Source organism: Corvus cornix, chromosome 4, assembly GCF_000738735.6.
Source record: "Corvus cornix cornix isolate S_Up_H32 chromosome 4, ASM73873v5, whole genome shotgun sequence".
Lineage (NCBI taxonomy): Eukaryota > Metazoa > Chordata > Aves > Passeriformes > Corvidae > Corvus > Corvus cornix.
The window spans coordinates 18,923,787-18,945,287 of NC_046334.1; the positions used below are offsets into that span (position 1 = coordinate 18,923,787).

A 21,501-nucleotide genomic window follows, 5' to 3' on the forward strand; every position below is an offset into this window, starting at 1 on the left:
AAGCATCAACTCCAGAAGTTAATTGGGTGGAGGCCATTTCTGCATTTGGCACACCAAAATCTTACTGAAGTTTCCTTGCTTAAATCAAGGCTTGATATTTTGCTCATACTAAATGCTCTGGGAGATCAATAAACCTGCTTATTCCAACTGAAGAACAACAGTTTAAGTCTCATGCAACTTGCACTTACCATCCTGCTTTTCCTTGGGGTCTATTAGCCTTTTGGGACTACTGCCAATAGGAAAAAAATGTAATGAAAAAGTAAAAAACCTCTCTATTTCCCTTTCTCAATAAGGAAATCAGGCATCTCTGCTCCACAGCTTTTCCTTAGTGTTTTTAGCCAAGCTTTTCAAAATTAATTGACTAACCTATAGACTGGAAGCATAGGGAATAGTGATCCTTCAACAAGTCAAGCATCCTGTACAGTATACTGAAATAAAGATGATCAGAGAACCAGGAGATCTCCATATTCTAGCAAAATACATGGTTTCACCTACAACCAAATCCTGCAATGATTAGACCTATTTTTAGAATCTTATTTACAAAAACCATTAATTTTAAAAGTTTCAGGAATTTTCCCTGTGGCATGTCAGTATTAGGGCAAGCAAAGAAAATACACTGAATAGGTCTCAAAAAGATAAAAAGAGATAAAACAAGAAAATGCCTGTTGGAGCTTCTCAACTACCAAGCTAGGCATTTTTATTGTATGCAGGTAGCAAGGAGAGCACCAAAGCAGTCTTGGGGACTTTAATGTTGGTATTCAAACTTCGGGAACTGATACCCAAGATAACTTAAGTAGAAGTCAAATGTCATCCCTAAGTTATTTCTGCATAAGATTTCTGCAGAAGAGTTTCTAAACTGATCTCTGTTTCTGTAATCAAAGTGTAAAGTACAAAACCTCGAGATTTCTTATTCAGCTTTTTTTGTTTCTTGAACTACAGGTGGTAATCAAAACATTTTTGGGAACACCCCATAATCTCAATTTGCAATGAGACAAACCAGAAATCTTTAAGGAAAAAGTATAGCTTACATTTAAAAAAATTGGTGTTTAATAAAGAAGAAAAGTATCCTTCATTCTGCCACTGAAAGACAAATTTTCAGAGACTCACAGGGTTTGCATTCCTTCTACTGGTAAGATTTCCCAAATGAACAAGTAACAGCTGACTGGAGTACACTGTGATGCTTGGTGTCTTAATCAAAACTGAGTTGCTCTCACCAAAATTAAAAGGTGTTTCATCATGTCTTTAGTCTCAGCAATGTGTCATGTCTCATGGAGATTCCCTGTAAAAAGGATCAAAAAGGCTCCTACATATTTGTATATTTGATTATGGTGACTCCCCAAAGTGGATTCATTCACCCTGGCTCTAAACAAAGTATAATGTCTGTGGAAAATTTTGGTGGTTCACAAGATGAGCTATTCTAGAAAGGAAAAAAAGTAAGACGTGGAATACTAGACACCTGTGGGTTCCACTGCACTGAACGTTTATGCTGGGGCACTGTTTGAACTCTAAGGAACAACAGAAAACACAGGGGGTTGGGGAGGGGCAGATACAGCAAACTTGCCATCACTTTTAATATTCTATATTAATTTTCACATTAAATGCAATTAGCAAGGGCTCTTAATTAATATTTTCTCTAAAAGAAAATGCCTAATGCCTAAATTGTTGGTCTTGACACCTAAAGACTTTCTGTGAAAGCTTTGTAATTAAACCCATGAGTTCAATTACCTGCTCTGGAAGCATATTGCCTACCTACTTGCTACCTGCTACTGTAATCTTGTGTTTTCAGTGCTATTTACTGCAAAAGTGTTAAATTAAGAGACACTAGGAAAAAAAAAATTAGCACATGGAGATATCAAAAATGATCATACAGATCATATAGATCCCAAAAATCTTAAGGACAAGACCTGTTCTTCTATTTACTTTAGTAAAATCTACAGCACATGAAATCCATAGCACTGTATCATCATACAGTACCCAAAGAACCTTGAGGTTTCAGCTTGACTGGGAATTTTCATGCTAGAACAGTAAAATTATTCAGCATAGAAATCATAGAAGTTGGCTACATCTATTCTTGAGATGCCAGGGAACCAAATGACATGGATTCAGTGAGGTTAAGAACTTAATTCAATTAGTTAATTACCTATCTGAAAACAACAGACTTTGCAATCCATATTTTGTTTTCATGTAATGTTATACACCAGATGCTTATTTGCTGGTACCCTCCCCTCCCCCCCCCCATTTGTATCCATACATTCAGGCTGACTTACAAATCTCCATTAAATGCAACTATCAATAATTTTCACTTTTTTAAAACTCATTTAGAAGACACACTGTACACAGAAACAAAACATGCACAGGCACACAATAGATGTTTTGTCACTCAGTAAAATACTGCTTGCAGTATATTAGCCCTTTTATAATTAATTTGAGCGTACTTACCACCACTACCCTGGCTGTTTCTAGCAGTGGGTTTCTGCCAAAGCAGCAATCCCCCAGGCAGCCTCAGATGGGCACTCTCAAGTCATCCCTGTCTCTCACTGTCTCAGCTGTCACTCCACACTGCCTGCTTACACCAGCTGCAGGGCAGGTGGGTGACAGCGTGGTGTCACAGCAGCCCTCCAGCCTGGCCTCACTTGGATGCTTAAGCTTGTGCTTCATGCTCCAAAGCACACCAGCTTTTAAGGCTGCACTAGGCCAGCTTGGACAAGTTTCTCAAGAAAGAATTTTACCAAGTATTTGCTTCATATTTCCTTTGCATAATTATTGTTGTAGCCACAGGTTAAAAAAAAACCCCAAAAATTTATGAGTGTTTTTAATTATTGAAAGTCAAAACCAAACTTCCATCACGGCACAAGAAAAATGCCAGTCACCATGCAAGACTGTAGGCTTTCACACAGGCAAGCTGCCTTAAGACACAACCTAACAGAAAAAAAAGTTACACTGATACTTTGATTGGATGCCTGGTTGGCATCTTCTGCTATTTCAGAAAAACTCACCCTGTTTCCTTTAAGGGACTTGTGTCCCACTGCTATTCTGGATGCCCACACCTGCCCTACCCAGCTGTCAGTTAACCGGGAAAACCCAAGCAAAAATCTATCTCATGGGCCTTGGAGCTGCAAAGGAATGCAAACCCACTAGGTTTTAAAATAACTTTCTGTGACTCAATTTTGATATTAACATTTTCAAAATGGCTACTCATCCCTTGCAAAACCAGTAAAAGACAGAGGCAAGGCAGACCAGGAGGAGCCACAGATACTCCTCAGCTACATGGCCATACTGCATAGATGACTGAGAATCTCAGTCTAAAAATATCGGTATCAAGACTCGAATGAATGATTTTACATATCTAAAGAACAAAGCACCAGGTCAGAATAATGTTGCTATTTATAGGAATAATATGCATGCACATTATGGATGTTCTTTCATTTCACAGATGTAATTTTATTCTGTTACAGCCATCAAGACTTAAATATAAGCTTTACAATACAGAGAACAGATTTAAATGAAAGTCAGCAGACATTTGTTTTATACTTTATAATTACAGGGATCTCTCTCTACAGAGAGGGATAAAAAGGCATTAGTTATGGTCAATACTAAAGGGGGTAATTGTGCATTAAAGCAATGATGATCCTGATTACACTGAGTTTCAAGAGCTGTGAACAGAAAAGAATATTCTCATCATAAAACTATGAGAGAGCTTTAGCAGAAACGAAGTGCAGAGACTACTGTGACCATGCCATACTCATGTATCCCCTGGCTGTTCATTAGTTTCTCCACTTTGCAAATCTTCCCACACAGCTTTCACAAAGGTCCATGACCACATCAAAAGCAACATTTTATTTATAGCTGAATAAAAGAGGACTAAAAAATCCCCCAGGAATATTGATTTGAAATAGAATAAAACCCACTTGTGAGATGTTTTCCAAGACAATACACCACAGTGACATGAATACCTACCACAACATAACATCCCTTTTTGCTCCACATCGTAAAGCACCAATAGGATTTGTCAGACAGACACAGAGTACACTTCAATAAGGATAAAAACCCCAAGTTTTTAGGGATTCAATTTTTACAGCTCCTCTGGACACTAACTGGAAATAAGATATAAAATAGAACTTCATGCTAAATTCCATGACAGCTGTATTTTTGTGTAAATACTAAATACTCTTCCTAATCTTATTTTTGTCTAACTCTTAAATGTTCATATAGAAAACAGCACAAAAGGAGGTATTTGTCTCTTCTGGGTTATTTTTGTCTCCAAAAAACACTACACACATTTTGGAAAGCATCATTCCTGCCAACTGGGGTCACTTTTCACCTAGTGTCAGTGGAAGAACATAACTACAGTATATCAGCAACAAAAATGAGGTAACACTTCATATTGCACAAATACTTATACTCACCTTGGGGCTGGAATAAAAATACCTACAGTGTTCTATAGGATGAGCTAGAGCAAATTTAATCTGGATAGTCGAGAATATTTGGAGGCATTTTTGAGACAGTCAGTCTATTAAGGAAGACAGTGACTCTCCAGCTAGACCTTTACTTTAGATGCAGTGTGTCTAACCAGTCAGTGGATTGGCACACAAACCCTTCTCTCTACAACCACAAAGGATACAAATGAAACCCGAGATTTGCTGTTTGACCTTTCAGCGCTAACAGGTTGCTTTTAAATTTGAAGTTACTGGGAAAAACAGTTGTCTTTCCACACAGCTACACAGCTATCCTACAGCAGTTGGCCTCCACTAGAGGCTGCTGAGTTCAGAATCACCACTAGATCACACTTTAAACCATGATCCATGACTAAGACATATCAGAATAATAAAGTTCCGTGCCTAATCCTACTCAAGTTCCCAAATCCTGAAAGCCACTGAAAATACAAGCTATAAACAGCAGACATTTTCTTTGTTGTTCATTTGTTTGGCATAACACAAATCATCCAGCATTCATACTGCTGACAGACAGAAAACACTCCATCTGCCTCTTCATGAGGCCTTCTTTGCTCACTTCTTCACCTGGAAAAGACCATAAATAAACAAACCTGTTTGGCCAACTGATCCTTCTTCACCAAGCCAGTGGCTGCAGCGATGTTCCCTGCTCCTTCCACTGTCTTCTGCGCCACCGCTGTCACTCCCGTCACCACAGCTCCCCCAACATTAGACACTTGCTCTTTGGTCTTCTCGGCCACTGAGGAGAAGCATAAGATGGAAAAACACATTATGCCTCTGGGAGCTGTAAGTTTTTCAGAGAATCTATCACTGACAGCCCAACATCATGAAAAGCCATTACATTTTCTGTACCCCAAGTGGATCTTAAGAAATTAAACTATCCATCTGGTAACACTGGAGCAGTAGAGGTAAAAATAAGCCTTAGCTGGGGCTCAATTTCTTTCATGTGAAAGACATCTGACATTTTCATTCATGTCTAACTGCACTTTAGGGAAGAAAAATCATTATTTAGGTGCTCTTATGTCCAACTCACTGCATAATATATCCTAGTTTGGAAACGCATTCCAATTAGTCCACCAAACACTTGCTGCACGATACAGGGCACAGAAGACAAGATTTTTTTACATTAGACTCAAAAAACATTGATTATTCTTTTTATTTTTATTTTTTAAGATATATTTCATTAAAAAGCAGATCTATCAATGCTCAACCAGAGAATTTCAAATACAACCTTTTATCTGACTCCCTTGAGATTTTTGCCCCAGTGCCGATACATAATATACTAATTTATAAAAAGACTGATTGCCAAAGCAAACGGGATTAATAGCTAACTTCCAAGCCCGAGGGAAACAACAACTCATTTAGCCTACATATACATCAGCAGTTGCCATTCTACCTTTCAGAATATCACTGGGTTTTTTCTGCTCATTCATCCCCAAGGGCTCTTTCTGACAGCAGCTTGAACTACAGTGACACTGCTCGAAGAAAAGGGATGGAATGAGTTCATGCCTTCAAGTTACATAGCCAGATTTTCAGCAAAAAAATCCCTATGTATTCCTCTAAACAAGGGAATGGTCTTCAAAAACATCCATCATATATTTTTTCAATTCTAACTAATCCTATACTTTCCTCCAGGCTAAATCCCATTTGATCCATAAAACGCATTCATGGCTTTATCTGTACCCTTTATGACCACGGGATGGATTCCGTTTGAAAGTTAGGCCACCATTTCTGTGTCTTTTTTTTGGGAAGCACATATGAAAATTAGACTTTCTGTGGATAAATTACATTTCTTTAATTCCTTACATAAAGAGTATCAGTTGTCCATATCACAGGGCAGACAGCATACATTACCACGATTGATACTAAATGGCAAGAATTAGGAAAAAGCTAGAAAGCTAAACAACATCCCTAATATGCAATTTTAATTAAAGACCCACATTATAAATATCTGCTGACCGAAAATGGAGGCAGATAATTTAATGCTCATTCTAGCTAAGTTAAAGGGAAAAGTTAGCAACCAATTGAGTATTATCTCTATTATGACCAGGAGCTTTCATTATAGAGCAGAACAACAGACTACACATTGTAGGAAATTAGAAACAGAAGAAATCTGCTTCAAATATCTCCCACACTATACATGCTAATAATCTAAAAGTTCACGAGAAATTTATTGTATACATCCACTACTCTATTGCCATGCTTTTTCCAGGGAAATAAAAAAAAAAAATCAAGAGTGGGTTTTGCTGAAAAGCAAATGTTGCCCTCAGGGAAGGTCTCACTTAATGCTAGTAAGTGCAAAAAGATATCTCTTAAGATGCCCCATTTGATTATTACCAGCTACAGACCACAAAAAGCCTTGAATTCTATGGATAAAATTTATATAGGAAGCTTTTCACTAGTTCATGCAAACATGTATCTTAAGATGTGTGTCCTAATAACACACTTTATCTTGCAAAGCATGGTGAGACCCAATTCTGCTTGGAGTATTTCAGAAAGAAACTGAGTAACATTATGAAACAAACTCATTCATGTTATTCCAAATGGCAAAAAGAACTCTAAAAAATAAAGTAGCATGTTGTAGAAGTAGATTCAAAAATCATATTTTCCAAGAAGTATTTAAATTTTTTTTAAAGTTAAAAAGAAGAGGAGATATGTTTTGGGTACATCTCAGTACTTTTTATTTTCCTCTGTCTCATTCATTTTCTTGGAGAGCTCCTGGGCTGCATCCAAAGCAGCATAACCAGCAAGTCAAGGGAGGGGATTCTGCCCCTCTGCTCTGCTCTGGTGAGACCCCACCGGCCATGCTGCTGCCAGCCTGGGGTCCCAGCACAGGAAGGACATGGACCTGTTGGAGCAAGTCCAGGGGACATTACCCAGATGACCAGAGGGATGGAGCACCCTGCCTATGAAGGCATTCAGAGAGCTGGGGTTGTTCAGCCTGAAGAGAAGGCTCCAGGGAGACCTACTTGTGACCTTCCAGTACCTAAAAGGAGCCCACAAGAAAGGTGGAAAGGGACTTTTACCGGGTCGTGTTGGGACAGGACAGGAGTGAATGGCTTCAAACTGAAAGAGTGCAGGTTTAGATTTGGAAGAAATTATTTTCTGTGAAGGTGGTGAAGCACTGGAACAGGTTTGCCCAGAGAAGCTGTGGCTGCCCCATTCCTGGAAGTGCTCAAGGCCAGGGGGCCATGAGCAACCTGGTCTAGCAAAAGGCATTCCTGCCCATGTAAGGGGGTTAGAACCAGATAATCTTTAAGGTCTCTTCCAACCCAAACCATTCTATGATTCTATAATTCAGGGTCCTTCCATTCTGTTAATTTTTTCTGTATGGAAGTGACACTTACTGTTTTGGAAACTCCCCCTTCCAAACAATGTTGAATGGCAGAACACATGAAGGACAATCGCAGCTGGCTTGATGCTGACAAGGGCTCTATTTGCCTTAAGCAGACTCATCCTTTCTGATAAAATGATAAAGCATGGTTGTACTGTGTTGATTGTCATAGTCACAATTAGTTTCATTATCTCAAGCTCTTAAAGCAACTGCACCTCAAAAGCAAAATATCACAAAACAGAGTGGAACTGAGTGCACTATGAATGCTGCAGTATAATCCACCTGATTCTCAATGCCATTATTAGACCCACATTTCTTATACTATGTTGTCATGGCAAATACAACCACCTTCCAAGAGCAACTATCCAGTGGCTGCTGTTCCCACTACTAACAGTATTTTGGGAAGGCGCTGTCTGAAGTGCATTTTTTCCTCCCAGAAACACATCATCCTAGGAAAGGCTTAGTACATACAAACTCAAATGAAAAAGGAAAGAATCAGGCTGCTAACAGTGTTACTGGCACAACAGTAAGATACTGATAAAAGTAGCAACAAAAGCAGTATACTTAATATTGCTTCTATTTCAGACAGCCATGGTTTAGCCCCAGCTGGCAACTAAGCACCACACAGCTGCCCACTCACTTCCTCCCCCAGCAGAATGGGGAGGAAGAGAATTGGAAAGGTAAAAGTAAGAAAACTCATGGGCTAAGTACAGTTAAATTGAAATAAAATAATAATAGTAATAACAAATCATAATAGGAAAATAACAAAGAGAAAGATATAAATCCCACAGGCGATGCAAATTAAAACAATTGCTCACCACCAACAAACTGATGCCCAGCCAGTCCCCAAGCAGATGACCCCCACCAACCTTCCCCATAGTTTCACTGCTCAGTAGGATGCCATACAGTGTGGAATATCCCTCTGGTCAACTGTGGTCAGCTGTCCTGGCTGTGTCTTCCCCCAGTTCCTTGTGAACCCTCAGCCTCCGCACTGGTGGGGTGAAGTGAAAAGCAGGAAATGCCTTGATGCCTAAGACCTGCTCAGCAATGAGCATCCCTATGTTATCAACTCTGGTTCCAGCACAATTCCCAACAGCCCCATACCAGGTACTATGAAGAAAATGAACTCCATCCCAGCCAAAACCTGCGCAGACATAGCATAAGAAAGCTGACACAGGAGTTACCATGGAAGATCTCTCACACACTGCTTCAGAAATCAGAGCCATGAAGATAAATTCAGCAAACTATATAAATAGCACAGATTGGCAAAAGCAATTATAGTAAGGAGAGAGCCGTCTTTCCTGTCTCTAAGGAATAACTAAACATCATTACCAGAGTGACTCTGATAATGAGCTCCAGCCTGGTGACGCTCCAGCTCTGAAACCCCAGTGACGGGAGAAGAAAAATCAAAGTAGGTTTCCAGTCTCATATATTTTATTGCTTACACTAAGTAGCAATGGGGAAAGCATTAAGGGCACACAAACAAATCAATTTGGAATGCAAGGGGTTGATTCCAAATTATTAAATCCATCTGAATACCAGGTTGCTTAATGATCTTAAGCCATGAAGTCTTTGTAAAATTGATATCTGCTTTGCATCACAGTGTTAAGAACCACAGTAAAGCAGCTTCTGCAGAGCTTTGCTGTGTTATGGCTTGATTACTACTTCTATCTATGCAGAGACTATCCCTTCCATTAAATGACCCTGGGACAGTGTACAATGACCACACCAAGGCTAACTTTAAGTTCTAATACTGACTACAGCACTGGGCAAAAAGTATTAGCATTAAAGTTGACTTTGCCCTACTTATTACAGACAACTGGGTAGCATATGGTATCAATGTAAAACCTCTGGAGCAATTCAAAACAACTACTAGTTGCTTTCAACCTTGGACAGTAAAAGTAGATTCAAACCACAGAACTTGTCTGAATTAATGAAATTACTCTTACTGTACCAAATATACTTTTGAGTACGTGTTTCAAACAATAAGTTTCTCTTAAGTACTTGAAGAATTCACTTACAAAGATGCCACAAATATATTGGTAGTTCTTTAATTTATGCAATTTTCTGTAAGATACCTGAGGGAGTTAAAGAGCAGGACACCAATGAATAAGAATGTTAAGAAGAATAGGAATGATCAGATAAAAGAATTAAGAAAAACACTTCACTATTGGTTTATAACTGTCAATATTGTGTCTTCAGTCAATTTCAGAACACAGACACATGGTTGAAGGACTAAGGGCTTTTTGGTTCTGATTTATGTACAAGTAGTAAATATTTGTAAATAGTAAATATTTAAAATAAATACTTACTTTATTTAGAATATCAGGAGATGGACTGTAAATATATCATCTCTGATACAGTTCATTTTTGGGAGATAAGCAAGATGGGTGAATTATGCATTTACAGTCAAAGGCCAGGAGACATATTAATTACGAAGGCAAGTCTAAACACAAGCAAACATCCCATAAAACCAATAAGCAAAGCTGCTTTATCATCAGAAGTTCTGAGAAAGGGTGACCTGACAAATAACACACTCACCATATTCCTGTGAACCACAGCCTGGAGTCCTCATTTCACAGTATCTTGATGTCACTAAACCTGGTACAATCAGGTCACATTTAAAGCAAGAAACACCTCAGTCTAGTAATTTTGGGTTTGGAAATTAACTGACTGAAGAATGCATTTAGGTTTTTTAACCCTTTAAGGCGTGTCATTTCACAGGCATTTCACCAGCATAGAGGGTTAACACACAGCTAACTCAAAAATAGCAAAACAATCAAGATTTTGAAACTCAGACACCAAGAAAAGACTGACTGCACAACTGTGCACATACTCATTTTGATCTGTAATTCTATTTTGCATTTGATTGTCTCCAACCCCTTGAACCATTTTTGTTCACATAAAGTGTTTACTTCACCTCAGGTTTCACATGATGAACTGGGGAGTTAGTACCATAAGACCACTACAACTTGTGAACTCCAGTCATATGAAAAGAGACAAGTAGGTCTTTATAAGTGACTTAAAAGGCATTTTTATCACATTAACTGCAACAACACTGATTTAAATGGATTTGATTTCTACAGCAACTTCACTACTATCTCTGAGTGTCTTCATATTACACCTCAGAATCACTACAGTGAACCCAAATCTGTTTTTATCTACCTTCTCCACTTGCCAGAACAGCTATTTATAGACTTGCTATTATTTTTTTTTCTTAAAACATCTCCAAGCAGTTCCTCTATTCTTACACTAGCAAGTCTATGCTGTTTCATTTTGGAAGCCATGCTCTCTAGGTTTTGCCTGAAGTCTTCTCTTCTCACAGCCACATTTCAACCTTTTCATCCCCTGTTCATTTTCCATTTTCATTCAACAGCCAAACTAATCCCAAGCAGCCTGAAAGGCCAGAAGGAAGCAAACTGTGGCACAGAACCCATTATTCCCAAGTTTTGGGCATTTTGCTTTGTGTCACCTGTTTCCTAAAGTGTGTGAGGAGCAGCTACTGTTTTGCCTAACAGTAACTTTTTTACATTTTCTATTCATAGGCACAGCATGTAACAGAGGTATTCCCCTTATGTTTAGCTTTACAGTCTGTTTTGTACCTTCCAGAACAAAATTCAAAATCTTTTCAAACCTGTTAAAAATTCTATTCACCAATTGAAAATTTCCTGCCTCACTAAACATATTGCCATCACATAAAGAGAGGTACAGCATTTGAGATCAGTTCCTTTCAGGATGAGGAAGAGAAGTCCCCCACTGAGTCAGCCCACCAGAAGCCCAGTGCTTCAGCATGTTTCATACACACGCAAATGCCCTTGACTTTGACTCTATCACATCCCAGCTTGGTGAACATCACCTCTATTAACTTGCTTCCTACTGCTGTCAGTTGCTGCTCCCACATCTGTGACATTGGATATATGTGCCCCAAATCTCATTCTACTGCAATCCTCTGCTGGTCATAGAAATGATCCCTCTGAATATTTCTCTTAATTGAGGTTTAACAAGCTGAGATTTGGTATCTCATAACAGCATGCATGCTCAGCCTGAGGCCAAACTCTGAAAGACCATCCTAGATACTCTGTTCTGTTTTGCTACTAGAAGTGCTCTTGACTGACTTTTCAATCACTTATGTGGGTTGTGTATTAAGTAGTGACATTTGTTTACCTACCATTGTTTATCCTTTGCTTTGGCTTGTGTGAGAACAGCTGAATGATACACCAGCTGTACACTAAGGAAAAAAATCCTTTTCTGCTACTTATTTGTTTTCTAATTTGTCAGGGGAAAAGCAACTTACATTTCTTGACCATGCATTCTCTTCACATCTCCAGAACTCCTACATTCTATAGCAGAAAATTACACATTTTATTCAATGCCCTATGGTCAGTTAAGGCTTTTCTGCACTCTGTATAAATCAAAGACTTCCATTCTTTTTGCCCCTTAAAACAAATTTTTGGTTATTGGTTACAGTTCATACCTAAAATGATCCCTGCAAATCAATTTAAAATGCAAATCTACTCTTTTTTGGTGTAGAAATGCTATTGTGAATATACATGCATGGCATTAAATTCCAAGTTTCAAAGTGCTCTTGCTACTGAGATATTAGTCAGTTTTAAAAAAACATTTCAAAACACATAACTGTGACAAATTCAAATCAAAACTCTGAAATTTGTTTCTTTCCTGTAAGCCATTTCCCTTCAATCTTCCCACCCAACCAGATCTCTCAATTTTCCTACGTATTTCTCACTTTCACAAATTGCAGTGCTCTCAAAAACCTAGAATTTTTGAGAGCTAAATGGCTGGTTAATCAGATGTAGGAAATAAGCTGAAATCAAGAGATAATTATCTTACCTGTTGTGACACCATGAACTACTCCTTCCTTGGTCCTGGAACCTAAAGAAAGAAAAATATTAGGTTGAGAATGCATATTCTTAAGTACTGGTAAAGACTAGATAGATGATAAAGGGGGATTAATATGTAGATTACATACAGTTGCACACAATATTTTCCAAGGTTATTAAAAAATCAAAAAGAAATTCTGTCTAAGACAAGAGGCAAAGCCATCAGTAAAGAACACCTGCATGGATGGGTACTGACTGTGGAAAGGTGAATAATAGTGGAAACACTTCTGCAGTACATACTGACTTCCTTGCCATTTTCTTAACAGCTGCATTAAGCTTCCCACCTGGCGAACTCACAGAGGTGACTGCACAGAAACCATGCTAACATCCTAAGGAGGCTCATGCATGCATTTGGAGAAGCTCTGAGCCACAGTTTCCAGAAGATCCTTACAGTTTCACCTTTGCCCAATCTCAGTTTGCAGGGGTTGACAACCACTACTGAACTACAGAAAGGCCTAGAGGTTAAATTCACAGGGAGTTGATAGTGCTAGCCAGATTCAGACATCAACTAATCCAGAACAGAAACTTCAAGCAGGAGATCAGTCCCATCCAAGGTCTGCCACATCCAGTGTCCTTGTTGTCACAAGCACATGTCACAGCTCACACCTGATTTGCAGGCAGCAACCTGGAACTCGTGCTAGACTGAGCCATAACACAAGACAAGTTGTGTAAGCAATGTAACCCTGCCATGCTTAAGACCAAATTGATTTCTGCAACACACATGCAAAAAAACCTTGACTTTTTAACATGCTGCATGAAAAGGAACAATCTCCTGCATCTTTAAGAGGAAGAGAAACAAATTAGCACCTACTGCTGTTTAAAACATAACTTGGTGTCTTTTTTCCCTACCAGCCTTCTTCTTGCCCTTGTCAGGTTCCATAATTTGGCTACATTTCAGGGATTAGTATCCATCTGTGACCTATGATGATTAACAGTGTGCAATTAACAGAGTTTATGGCTCCTAGTTAATCATCTTACCTAGTCTTCCAGAGATAGGATGACATTTTATTTTTCTTACTAACACAGAAATAACCTTATTTGTAATGCAATTTTTTTGCTGTCATTCAGTATTTGGGACATTGTAATTTATACTTCTGACTTTACCCTTCTAACATAACAGAATAAAATGCATGAGCAGAAAAATATTAGAAAAGAGGCAACCTTTTGTCCAAAATTCTTTACAATAATACAATTAAGCACAGAAATACAATATAAGCTCATTCATCAATATGTCCTATTTGCTACTAGTGCAAATTTATGGAACTTTAGCCATGTAGTTCTGGCACTATTAGATTGATTACACGATTGAAAAGGCTCTGTTACCCATGAGCAAGAGTAGAGTAACAATCCATGATAAACACAAGTAAAAAAAAAATATTGCATCAAGTAAAATGAAATATTCCTTTAGCTAATTATGAAAACAGCCAAGAAGTCTTTTTCCCTTCATTCCAATTTTCTCTTTAGAAAAAGCTTGCTTTCTCTCACTGAAAAATATTTACCACTGAACAATCAGAAGTTTCATTATATGCAAAGTGTTCACCTCTAAGGACTTGTTTTAGGACTTTGGTTCTCAATTTTGTACCACCATGAGACCTGAAGAAGCAAAGCACATGCTGGAATTCAAGCAGATGATGATTCTACTGACTTCTAGCAACTGAACACCACTGCAGGCTTACAGTGTCTCTATTGGAATACTTAATATTCAGCACATGCTTTTAAATGCATTGTTAGACCTGGCCAGTCTCTCATTCATGTTGTTGAACTGACTGTTTGCAAGCCAAGCCACTAAAGACATGGAAAACCCTGAATTAGCAAGTACTCAGTTCCCTAAGGCCAGGAAGAGATGGATGGTATGACAGAAGTCCCTGAGGACCTGTGCAATGCACACATCTCCAGAGGGACCTATTGCAAGTCAATTCTTACATCACTTGCTCTGATGTATCACTGCTATAGCCACAGCTCACACAGACAGGCTTTTCTTTAAAAAAGCTCAGCTCACAGACCCATATGGAACAGGGGTATGTATAGCCAGATCCATTAACTGGCAAACAACCAGCTAGCTGGTGTTCCAGACCCTACAGCATATGTTAGAGCTCAATAGTACTTGCCCCACTGCTGCACACTTGCATGCAAGTAGCTGTTTCTGCCGTCGCAGCTACAACAGCATCCAGAAGCACATGAGGATCTGCCAGAACGGGCCTATAAATAACAACAGTTGAATTCAGTAGGACGACTTCTGGCTGGCCATGAAGGAAAGCTGGTTGTCCTCATTGTTTCTGGGAGAAAGTAGCTGTCTTTCATTCTAGCATTCCCAAAATACCAATAGTCTTGCTCATGTACCCTGCACAACAAGGGGAACAGAGGAATCAGAGTAGGGATACTATAAAGACCAAGGAACATGACTCTGACCTAAGCCACTTAGAAGCAATAGTAGCACATGGTAATGCTACTTTTCCTAGATATAGTATACATCTGTGTGAGGGGAGGCAGAAAACTAAACGGCATATTTGCTTTTTTTTCCAATTATAAAAAAATACCAGAGTCTCTTCTTCATTTATTATCATTGCTGTCATTGTGCCAGAATGAAGGAATGTATCAGCAGTTTGTAAATACATTCATTTCTGGACTATTTGAGATGTCAACAGACTTTTCACATTGCTTAGTCACAGCTGGTTAAAGGCAGGGAGACCTAAGTCCAAATTAGGGGAAGGGGCAATCAACATTTAAGGAAAACACTTGCTTCCAAGTCCTCAAGCCCACTACTCCACCAGCCAGACCTTGAGTCCCTTGACTACTCTGCTGGCCTTTCTACTACCAAAGGAAAATAAGAAACACTGAAAAGAGCACAGTGGAGGAGTTTGGATGGCTTTGCCAAATAGGTCATGACTGCCCTGTTCTACTCTAAGGCCATGTGCCAGCACAGGGAGTAGTAAACAACTCTGTCAGCCACCCTGCTGCTAATAAACTATTCCTTTGTTCTGCAAGCTTATGACACACCAAAAACGATCAGACTGGAAACTTCCATTCCTGAGCACTGAACACGCACTCAAGAGTCAACTGAGCAAAAGTTTTAGCTCCCTGGAAGCACACATGAAGTTCAGCAGACATTTTGAAGACTGCACCACCAAGAGTGTGCAAGCACATCCTTCTTACTCAGTTCCTGGTTTCAAAGCGAGTGGGGATCAAGAGCTGTTAGTATGAAGAGAGGAAGCGAGTGGCAGCACGTAAAGGATACAGAAAGATGCAGTTTTAAATTTACAGCACACACAGGACTGCTGAGCCTCAGTCCTCTTTTCCAAACAAGGACCAGGCCATTGTTTGACATCAAGAAAGGTCCTGATGCTGTGCTTGAATGAGTTGAGAGAACCACCAATTTCAGTTGCCCAGTGCTGAAGCCCATTAGCAGAGGAACTTAAGGATAAAAAAAACCAACACCCAACACTTGAAAGCATAAAAACACATTGTAGACTGTATTGAAGGGATCTTGCGTACTTAAAAGGAGGATGGACAGTGGACTGAGGGAAGAAAGAAGAGATTTCAGCATGGAAAGGGAAAAAAAATCCTCAATCCTCCAATACACTGCTCTTCCACAGAGCTCTAAGTTTCTCCCTCTGTCAAGGCAAATTTTCCTTGCGCCAAAAAAATACTAAAACCAAAACAAGAATAAAAGAATTACAATGACCACACTTCATCCCAAACAGCAGCTGTTGTTAATAGAACTCTTACCAGGTAGAATTAGGTTATAATCTCACACTTAATAGTTAACAGCAGCCTGGACAGAAGGTTCCACATGTTTTCCACATTTACTTAAATTGCACTGATTTCAGTAGGAAACCACATCACCTAGGGGATCTGGATGAAAGACTTTGCATCTTCTTAATTCTCCAGCAGCAATGGGAGGCTGAATGTTATGAAACTGAAAATGATTAACAGGTCCCACTCAGCCCAGTGTTGTTAGGTTCTTTTTGCAAGATGTCAGGCAGCTTTCACAGCACAATCCGGCTGTGAATCTCAAATCTGAAAACCCAACTATAGAAAAATGGAGTGAGAAGTGAGCTCTAATGAATTGTGCTGCTCCTCTCCTCATAAAGGGGCTTCAGACCTTTTGCACTGCAATCATTATCAGCCTGCAGAACAAAAGATTATCACACTGGCCTTTGCTAATGCTGCACATGGGAAGAGACACCTCTGATGTGTGCTTGGGAAGTAGACAGAGAAACATCCAGCTCCTTATTTCCCTTACCCTACCTGAACTTGTTGACACCTCCTGCCAGTATGGGCAAGCACACAACTGGACATGAGGTGCCAGATCTTCTGGAGACAACTTCCAACCAAAGGCTCTTTTGCCTGCATGACAAACTGTGCACATAACTCTCTCCTCCTGCAAAGGAGGCATCTGGTAGGAGAAGGATCCTCCACCATTACTACAGTCACATGCACAGGTCCCTACCATAGCTCAGGGCTCTCCTAACCCCAGTAATTTATTCTTGAAAAAAATAGCAAGCCTGCCCTCCAAAGTTCAACCTCAGCAAAAGCATCTCTGAAGAGAACAGGAAATCTGTTGTCGTTGGGAGCAGAACTAGGTTCAAATGTTATTATGGTCTGAATAACAGGTCAGGTACAGAGATTAATTTAGCATACAATGCAGGTTGCTAATACAAAGAAATCAATCACCCCAGAAGCACCGCCAGAAGAAAACAAGGCAACAAAATAAAGTTCCACCTTCAGAAAATCATTCCAACATGAAGCACAATATACAGTGGAAGAACATCTATTTTAATATCTTGAAAATGAGCAAACACTCATTTTAAAATAGATTCATCCTACAATTAGTGTTCAAAATTACTGCCATCCCTGTTGGCAAGAGCACCGAGCTTTGCTATGACTTAAAAGGAGGGAAGTATGTTCCAAATGAGTAGTCCACACTATCTGGAGCAGAAATAATTTCTTACAGACTGGCACTAGCCTGCAACAGCAGAGGGAATCCAAAAAAGGCACTGGAATACCAGAGACCTCAGTACTTCCATTGAAAAGAAATGCCCCTGGTTTTCAGCTCTGTTTAACTTCTGATATGTGTGCACATCTCCCTCGGTACACACAGCGTCCATTACAGAACTGACCTGCTACAAAATCAACAGAACAGAAACGACCTACAGAAAAGGTTATCCTTTCCCCCTCCACTCTTTTATAGACTAGCTTTATTTGATGAATACGAGAAACAGATCCATAATCACTTTTTTATAAATAACCACTTACTCATATAGTCTTGACAGATTGTTTTTCTGTGAATTTTTCATGACAGCATTTGCAAGACAGTCCTCTAAAGCCTGATACTTGCGAAATGAAGATGACTATCACGCATGTATCAGTCTGGGATTTGAAAAGAATTTTATCCCTGGCTCTATGCAAGACATGTGTGGTCTAGAATAAGACACTTAACAACTGCTTTGCTACCTTGGGGTCTACCTACCCTACCTCTAACTGTAGAGGCTCTTCCTTGAGAAGTCATGGAAAGTATCTGCCATGAATTTGCACTAGTAACTACAGAGCATGAAATTAATTTCAGAAGATAACACTTAGCCATACAAAATGTTACTGTCAACAGGCCAAACAGTCAGCATGTTTACTACTCAGCTCCCAAGCTAACCTCTCAAGTGTCTTCTGAAATCCTATTCAAGCCCCACATGTTCTGTAGAATGCTGTGAAGCCATCTTCACCTCCAGCATTTACATTTTTTATATTTATTTTTACTGCACCAACCAGCCCTTCAGCCTTGATCTGGCAAACTTCTTGTGTAGAGTGCCAGCCAGCAACCTGCACTGTAAGGCACCTCCTATGACACAACCTCGTTCAGGATGGTGTTACCCACGTGGCTCCTCCACTGAGCAGCAATGCATGCCCAGCCCGTGACACAAGGAGCAACATTTGGCTTCAAAGAACCAGAGCTTGGGAAGGCACAACTTTCCTCTTGTTTCTTTTGCAATGGTCTCCTATGAGCAATTACATATTTTTTTGCAGAATAGGTCTGATGAGGATCCAGCTGTGAATGTCTGGGTGCACCAATGAGCAGTGTGCTCTCTGCTGCCCACCTACCCACATAGAGGACTCCCTCTTTCGTCTTTCCTGCTGCCTCTGCCACACCCTGCTTGGTTTTTTCTGCTGCTGCTACGACTCCCTCCTTTGCCTTGGAAAGCCCTTTCATGAACACATCCATGGCTGAAGACTTTCTTCACACAGCTCTAGAAAAAAAAAAAAAAAAAAAAAGACAGTACACACTTTTAGTAAGGTTTTTCCAGCTTTTTATCCCAGAAAGGGGAAAAAAGTATTCCAACTGAATGGGATTACAATTACTTTAAAATTATATTATTTATATCCCCAAATTGTATAGCGATATGAAACAGATATCCTATTTCCACAGAATCTTACAGAGAGGTTGCCAATAATGCAGTTCTGATTGGAAGATGGATTCATTGACACAAGTACCTTCCTTGCCTATGAAGGCATCATTTCTTCCAGAGGACTGCTCTGTTCATGTTCTGATTGCAAGATTTAGCCCTGTGATCTGATGATACTCCACCTCCCATCCAGAGGAAAAAAAAAAAACAACTTAAAGAAACACCAGCAACTTAAACAAACAAACAGACCAACCTGAAAACCAAACCACATAAACCAAAACCTCTTGTAAATGATAAATGTTTATTTGTTGTAAGAAACTGCCATTACAACCCAGGACTGGAGGAAACAAAAAATGCTGCATTTCCAGTAGTCCAGCATTTTGCACATAGTCTACATCACTCTTTTGGAAACTGAGTTTTCCTGAATGGGTTCCTTGCATGCACCACAACTCAGAAAATATTTTACTAAAAAAGCCAAAGCAAGAACACAGGATTTTAAAAGCACTCCACTAAAGCTACCAAGAAAGTCCTCTAGCAGCAATACAATTCAGTGCCACACTGAAACCACCAAAATAGTAATTAAAACCCAGAATCAGTGTCCCTTCAACAAATCCATTATCAGTAGTCCTTTCTCTTCCTCCACCCACAGACAGAAGTGCTGCCTGTTATCTTCTCTTCTTTGCCAGAGGCGGAGTAGGAGGAATGGATGTCTAGGAAGGCAGCTGGGCTGTCGCAGCTTTCTACTAACTCGTGACGAGCGTGCGAAGAAAGGCAGTGTTTGCGCTCCAGCCAAACTGCCCACGGTACCTGCCGCCCTGGGGATGGCGAAGGGGGGGTGCCTTATACCCAGCACCGGGGGGAGGCAGCACCCGGCCCGCGGGACCCCCTGACTCCTCCGCCGGGAGGGCCCCCAGGTCCGTCCCCGGGGCAGCGCCGCGACCAGGTGCGGGGGCACCTGGAGACCACGGGTGTGTATCAAATAACACACGGACACCTGCAGAGGCAGGGAGGGAGGGAGCAGCGCGTCGCGCCCATATATATGTGTGTGTATATGTAGATACACACGTACAAACAGATACATACATACAAATACATACACACAGCGAGGCACCTACCGAGGAAAGCAGAGCGGCGCGACCATATGGGCATCCACCGGCACCCGCGGACACGCCGTCGGCACACGGCGGACACGGCGCCCGGCTTCTCCTCCCTCCCCCGTGCCCACACGAGGACGTGCAACAGGAAATGTCAGTCTAGCTATCTTAGGTATTATCTATATATAGCTCTCTAATTTTGTGTACACACATAGGCGCACCCCGTGCGGCTCCGCAGCCCCAGCCCAGCCCCCGGCAGCACGGACGCCGAGCGGAGCCGCTCCCCGCCCGAGCCCGCGCCCCGAGCGGCCCCCGCGGCCCCGCCCTGCCCCGCACTCACCGCCGGGCTCCTCCGCCACCGGCGACCGACCCGTTCCGAGCGGGCGTGGGGCGGCGCGGGGTGCGGGCAGGCGGCGGGCGAGGCGCGGAGCGGCCCGAGGGAGCTGCCCCTGCTCAGCACATCCCGAGGCGCGGAGCGGGCCGGCTCTGCTGGCACCACCCCGGCGGCAGCCCCGCAGGCGGCGAGTGCCGGCGAGAGGCGAGGGCGGGGGGCGGGAGGATGCGCCGCGGGAGGGAGGGAGGAGCGGAGGCTCTTGCCACGCTCCCTGTTGAGTATGCGCCCCCCGCCCGGCCCCCTGCGCCCACCCTATCACGTCCTCCGTGGCAGTGAGGGGGGCGGCGTGATAAAGTGGGAGCACCTGTTCTATAGATGCAGACCGACAGAGAAGCGAGGGTAAGGGGCAGGCCAGGCGGCTTGGGCCCCCTGGGACTCCGCACAGTCACCGCTCCCTCCAAAGGCTGGAGTGCCTCATCTTAGAAGTGTAAGAAAGCTGTTGATGCGGCACATCCCTGTGTCACTTCACCAAAGCCGTAGAAAATCTTCTCTCAGGATCTAATCGCTTTTTCATCTATTTCCAGATCTTCAACCCTGAATGACTGCAGTTCAATGTGATGTCACAAGGTTCATGATCCCAGCTCATTTTAAGCGCGGGAGGTGGTGCTCTTGCAGGCGTATTTTGAGTCTTAACTCTATTGCGCACATATACAAGAATTTTCATCCCAAATGAAGAGCAGACTTGCCCTACACCTCTGCTAGCATCGTCCACCACACAGTCTATGGCCACTGCCACCCAAGTCTTAAGTTGATGCAGAGAAGTCACCTTCTCCCCAGAAAGGGAAACCTATCAAACTTCTCTACTTTGGTTGCAGAATTTAGGCATGAAAAGCCAAGACCAGTAGGAGATAAGGCACTAGAACAGATGGACCTTCAGCTTCAGTACATCAATTCAAATCCTGCAAGACTTACAGAAACAGTTTGGGTTTTATCGC

At 41.2% G+C, this 21,501-nt stretch overlaps 1 protein-coding gene across 3 annotated transcripts in view; it reads right to left on the minus strand.

Annotated features, from left to right (window-relative positions):
• Nucleotides 1-20,704, minus strand: part of SNCA (synuclein alpha) — a 63,598-nt gene extending 42,894 nt beyond the window's left edge. The window contains exons 1-4 of one of the 3 annotated variants that reach the window (XM_039551482.1): nucleotides 20,513-20,704; nucleotides 18,777-18,922; nucleotides 12,634-12,675; nucleotides 5,045-5,190 (exon numbers count right to left, since the gene is read on the minus strand). In XM_039551482.1, coding sequence (XP_039407416.1) covers nucleotides 5,045-5,190; nucleotides 12,634-12,675; nucleotides 18,777-18,897 — 309 coding nt within the window. In that variant the 5' untranslated portion in view covers nucleotides 18,898-18,922; nucleotides 20,513-20,704. Of the gene's footprint in view, nucleotides 1-5,044; nucleotides 5,191-12,633; nucleotides 12,676-18,776; nucleotides 18,923-20,193; nucleotides 20,363-20,512 lie in introns of those variants that run through there. The other 2 variants (XM_039551483.1, XM_010411887.4) reach the window with 2 other exon arrangements.
• Nucleotides 20,705-21,501: the final 797 nt, after the last annotated feature.